The sequence below is a fragment of the Pteropus alecto genome, unplaced genomic scaffold (genome assembly GCF_000325575.1).
Source record: "Pteropus alecto unplaced genomic scaffold, ASM32557v1 scaffold189, whole genome shotgun sequence".
NCBI lineage: Eukaryota > Metazoa > Chordata > Mammalia > Chiroptera > Pteropodidae > Pteropus > Pteropus alecto.
In genome coordinates, this window is record NW_006442117.1 from 2,687,910 (window position 1) to 2,693,909 (window position 6,000).

General features: G+C 40.4%; 1 protein-coding gene and 1 non-coding gene across 2 annotated transcripts in view; both read right to left on the minus strand.

Moving 5' to 3' along the window:
• ARID4B (AT-rich interaction domain 4B) overlaps window positions 1-6,000 on the minus strand; it is a 118,338-nt gene that overhangs the window by 111,525 nt on the left and 813 nt on the right. Inside the window, 1 exon segment of the mRNA XM_025039062.1 lies at window positions 5,650-5,704. Within this exon segment, the coding sequence (XP_024894830.1) occupies window positions 5,650-5,655 (6 nt within the window). The 5' untranslated portion in view covers window positions 5,656-5,704.
• LOC112470038 lies at window positions 2,176-2,280 on the minus strand. Its single transcript, XR_003042817.1, has one exon. It is a non-coding gene; the product is annotated as a U6 spliceosomal RNA (small nuclear RNA).

Sequence of the window (6,000 nt, forward strand, 5' to 3'; positions counted from 1 at the left end):
TATCTTAGAAACGGGAAGGTCCATACATAGGACCCTAGAAAATTAAAATTACATATTCACACAAAAGCTTGCATATAAACGTTCATTGCAGCATTATTCATAGGCAAAAAGTAGAAATAATCCACACATCCAACGACTAATAAACGAATTAACAAAATACGGTATGACAACAAAACAGACTATTATTCAACAATAAAAGGAATGAAATATTGACCTATACTGCAAAATGAATGAACTTTGAAAATACTATTCTAAGTGACAGGAGTCAGACACATAGGGCTACATGTTGTATCATTCCATCAATAGGAAATGTCCAGAACAGGCAAGTCCTTGGGGACAGAAAGTGGATTAGTGATACCCAGGGGAGGGACAGAGGAAAAGGGAGAACAGGAGTGACCGTTAATGGGGACATGGTTTCTCTGATGCACAATCTTGTAAAAATACTAAGTACTGAATTGTACACTTGAAAAAGTGAATTTTATCTCATTTTCTAAAACTCGAAAACAAAAGCAAATAAAATGGAAAGGACTGCTCGGGTGAATGGTCGCTGCTCACTAATACGAGACGGCTAAGAGTCGGGGATACCTGCTTGGCTGTACTCAGTTTTAAGGATCCCATCCACCAACTAATCATAGCAAAGAGATTTAAAAGCGGGGGGCGGGGGGCTGTCATCTGTAAGTAGCAGCAAGCAGAAGTTTTCCGTCGTATCCAGTCCATTCAAATCCTATCATCATCCCACCTTCAATGCTGCCCCTTGGCACGCCTGGTCCGCCAGCTCTCACCAGAACTTGGTGGCCGTTCAAGTCACCTCCCACTCCCACTCTTGCTCCTTGCAGTGTTGTCTGTACAGCAGTTACTGTTCTTCCAGAAAACGTCTACCGGATCACTTCACTCTCTTGCTCAAACCCTTCAATGACTTCCTAAGACTCAGATTTTACTCTAAGGCCTTACTTGGCCTACAAGGCCCTACACTGTATTGGCCTCGTGACCTCTCTGGCCTCATCTCCGAGGACTCCATCCCTACAGGCCTTCTTCCTGTTCCTTAAACATGCCAAGGTCAAACAAGCCAAACAATCCTCCTCAGGGCCTTTGCACTTGTATTTTCTGCCTGGGATGCTCTTACCCCAGATAACTAAGTGGCTCGCTATATCGTTTGTTTTACATGATGCTTAAATGTCATCTCTTTAAACAGGCCCTTCATTGCATCTAATCTAAAGCAACACCCTCTGTCACTTTAACCTGAATTTATAGGCCGAGTTAGCAAAAACATTCTTTGGTGAAATATGCAGTCATCTAACATACTTTTAAGAATTACAGTAAGCAAAGTATTGGCAATCTGGACAGAAAGCAAGTCGGTATTTTAGAAAATTACCTTTCATCAAAAAGACTATAAATTTATAGGACAAAATACATTTGCCATATCATGGATCTAAATCCCTTAGAATATTATAGTTAAATATTGACTATGAGGTTAACATTCACACTGGATTAACCACCTGATTGCTGTTCCTCCCACCTGCTCTCTTAATCTTACATCTTAATAAGTAGATCCACTTGGACGGGGGCCTCCTACACGTCCTTTAAATACCTAAAACCCTATTCATCTGTACTCCAATGACAACTTGCTTCAGTGACAACATCCATCTCATGCCCCCAGGAAACCTCATCTTCCTCCTACCTGGGGTGAGTTCCTAGATCCCATAATCTACTTTGTAGCTGTCGCTGTCGCGGGTCTCTGCCCTCAGCTCCAGTTCAAGCCCTCGCTCACTTCCCACGGGCGTTCTCACCTGGAATCTCCCTTTTGATGTATTCACTACAAAACTACCAAAGTGATCTCCGTATTATAGAAATCCAACTCACGGGCGTTCTCACCTGGAATCTCCAGACTTTCCATTCAGATCTCCCTTTTGATGTATTCACTACAAGACTACCAAAGTGATCTCCGTATTATAGAAATCCAACATCTTTACCCCTTCTTAAAAACCTTCGGTGGTTCCATGTAGCTTTTGAGAAAATGTTCAACTCCTTAATTTAGCCTCGTCTCCAACCAATGCCCTCCTCTTCCCACTCCAAATACACCATGCTTTAAGTTGATCAAGCCACAGTGAACTACTTAGTTTCCAAATACAGCGTCTTGGGGGTTTTCTGTTTCTGTTTGTTTGATTTTTTTTTTTTTTAAATATGGAACGCTTCATGAATTTGCGTGTCATCCTTGCGCAGGGACCAGGCTAATCTTCTCTGCATTGGTCCAGCTTTAGTGTATGTGCTGCCGAAGCAAACAGTGGTATATTTTTTCCCCAATGTTGTTCCCTCTCTGTCTGAAACACTCTTTTCTATCCTCCTTTGCCTAGTGAAAGCTTTAACACTCAGCTTAGATGTCAATTCCGCCAGAAGACTTTCCCTGGCTTTCTGATTTCGATGTCCTCTTCCGTCCTCCCATAGCACTTATCACAATTATATATTGCAATCGATACTCTCATAATTTAAATGCACTGTTCTGCTTTCTCTGTGAGCGCCTAAGTTGTGAGCTCCTTGAGAGCAGGTCTGATAGTTCATTCACCTTCATTCCACACTGCCTGACACTTGGAAGGGGTTGTTGTTAAATGAATAATTTATGTGAATTGCGATTTTGTTCAAGCAAAACACCAATCGTGGGCAGCCTCTCAACTTTCACCACATAAGACACTAACTTCCAATAAATAAGCTAAGTTTTTAGTACTACCGATTACTAGTAGATTCCCTGAAAAGAGGGATGGGGAGGGAGGGAAGGAAAGGGACAGAGAGGGAGAGAGATTAAAAAAAGGAGGAAGAGAGGAAGGAGGGAGAGAGCGAGCTAGGAGAAAAAGGAGGGAAGGGGGGAGGGGGGAGGAGGAAGGGGGGAAGGGGGAGGGAAGAGGATTGAGAAAATGCACATAAGCAAAAGGCATTAAAAAAGGCATTTGTAATTAACCTGCTATTTGTATGTGATCTAAGCCAACGTTTACTGAAAAGAGAATGATACATGGAAAAAGCCCTATCTCCCCAGATTCTAAATACAACCATCTAAGTCACTTAGCCCTTAAGATTCTGAACTGTCTAGCCTATCCAGCCCATTTCACTGGAAAATTTACAACAGTGTAATCAGAGATGTTAATAATATGCACAATACAGAAGAAAAAAGTTTTATTTAGAAAAAAAGTAGGAAATGAATCTGACATAATTAAGTCTTAAAATTATTTAGAAAGTTTAATAATCTGTCATTTCCTGATAATGTGTTATCGCTGACATAGAAAGGTCTATCAAAAGTATGAAAAATAAATCTAACATAAGACCAACATCGTAATCTATGTTAAAGCACAAAATTGCTATTGCATTAGATTTCTCAAAAACGCACCAGGCAAAAATGTAAGATACTGTATACTAGTCAGTAAAGCAGCTTTATTTACTTAAATAAATTCTTGAAGTTAGCACTACAGGAAAATTGCTTCTAAAACATATAATACTAAAATGATATATACATTTTTATTTGGGGATTTTAAACAACCAAGAGTATTACTAATCACTTTTTCAATTACCTTAATACACTGTCATTCAGTAAAATTTAAAATTTTTTGTGACTAATAGGACAGATGATACAAACTTAAAAGCTTGCTTCAAAGTACAGATATGTTTGGTAAGATCAGATATATGGCGTAAATCTTTCTATAGCTCAGCTGTCATTTACAGTATAGAAATTGGCAACATATTTTAAAAAAGAAAATGTAAGCCCAATATGATCAACCCTAAATACTTTTTGAATTGCGATTTTGTTCAAGCAAAATACCAATTGTGGGCAGCCTCTCAACTTTCAGCACATAAAACATTAACTTCCAAGAAATAAGCTAAGGTTTTAGTACTAGTGACTTCCAGCAGGTTCCCTAAGAAGACTTACCATACTTACAAAAACAGGAAGTTCTTCTTGTATTAAATCAGAAATTTATTTTAATGACGCTTTCCTTTTAACATTACCAATGCTTTTTTTAAAGGCAGCAATGATGTAAACACTGAGCATTTAAAATTAGTTGTTCTCAAATGACACCCCCAAATTTGCATTTGCCTAGTACTATGAAACTTTCAAGGCTAAAGTTTCCAACATACTTTCATTTTTTAAATAGACCAATTGGGGGGGAAAAAGAAAAAGGAAATGAAAGAAAGGAAAGGAAAGGAAAATTTAAATCTAAAAGACCTTCAACTTACATTTCTTTTAACCAGACATTAACAGAGTCCCTAAGATGTGTCAGGCACTACATTGGAAACTGTGACAGATTACAACATTTATTCTAAACTCAACCCTGTATCATTCGGCTGCTGATCTATTACATATCATTCAACCCAACACTTTTCTTAAGAAATTCTGGTCCAACACCAGAAAGATAAAAGTTTTTCCTAATAAACTCACTTGTCACTGTTTCATACAGGTCACGGAAGTTCTAGGTAGCATCTGCGACTAACGAAAGGGATTCATTTCTGAAATCACTGTTTTTCATTTACATGAAGGTGAGACAGCAATTCAGCAGATATAAACGTTTCAGGTAGTTTATGGCACCCCACACTCAAGAAAAAAAAAAAAAGACAGCCATAGCTTTTATCTACTTTCATAAACACAAGCATGACAAATTTTTATGTGGATGCAGTATTATAAAAGCAATATTGATTCTAAAGAAAAGTGAAGTGAATGTTTAAAATCAGTTCAAAGGAACTATGAAAGGTACGTGAATTTACATTTCGACATACTATCTGTTGCTTTCCTATACTTGTGAACACACTCTACCTTTTCAAACACTTATGAATTTGTGATGGATGAAAAATATCTGCCAGTGTCTGTTCCACCAGTTGAATCTAGACATACCAGATATCTAGAGTGCCTTTAAAAATATGACAGCATTCACTTCTATATTCTCTAAAGTGGAAAAACAGACTGTACTTTTATTGCTATCAATTTTTTCCACCAATTAAGCAAAACGTACTTTTTAGACAACATCCTCCACTCAACACGTTTACAATTTAAGAAGAACCTGGCCATCAGCTTTCCACAGTGCAATACAGCATCTAACAATTCCCAGACCAAACAAACCAATAAAGAAAAATAAGCCACATACTCTTAAGTCTCTGGAAATACAAGGAACCTGCTATCTCTGAGTTTGTAAAGATCATAAAAATGCCTTAAAATCTTTCAAATAAGATTATTTTCGTGTCTAATCAGTCTTCTGCTAAAAATTCACAGTACTCTTAACACAATAAATGAGATTTTCTTTCATCAGTGTATAAGCGACAGAAACACAATACAGTTGAGGTTCTAGAGTCAGATTACTTGACCTGCTTTTTCCGTTTCACCTTTTAAAACACCCCCTCCCCTGCATGCAACTATTCCACTCATTCTTTGCAAAAAGAGACGTCCTATATGGGAAAAGGAGCCTCAGTGAGCTATCCTGTACTGCTCCAACTCCAGAGCACAGCCCACAGATACATATCCACACCAGCTGACCCGGTCGTCTCCCGGGGAAGGGCTCGGGCACCCAGCCACCAAGCACACCTTCCTCGGTAACACTCGGAGGCCCCGCGACATCGATCCAACCCCCCACTTCCTGAATTCTACAAGCCCCGAGCTTCGTTTTCTGTAGGCAAGCTCACCTTCATGATGATTCCGGGACCGCGATCCCCTGGAAAACACCAGATTCACCTGCACCTGGAAGAGAGACAAAAGACACCCAGTGAACACCACAGGCACCCCCTACACGGGCGGAGGCGGAGGGGCCAAAAAAGGCCGTCGAACACGCGAGACACCGATGCGGGGCTCCCTGTGGCCTCGCCACCCCGCGCACCCCGCCACTCACACAGCTCGGCGGCTTCGCGTCCCCATTGTCGGGACCCGACGGAGTTTCCCGTCTCCGACAATGACGCCATTTCTGTCAGAGGAGAAACTCACAACAAGCCGGGTCCGGCCGGGCCTCGGCGCACCCCGCGTCCGAGCGGACAGCGGCC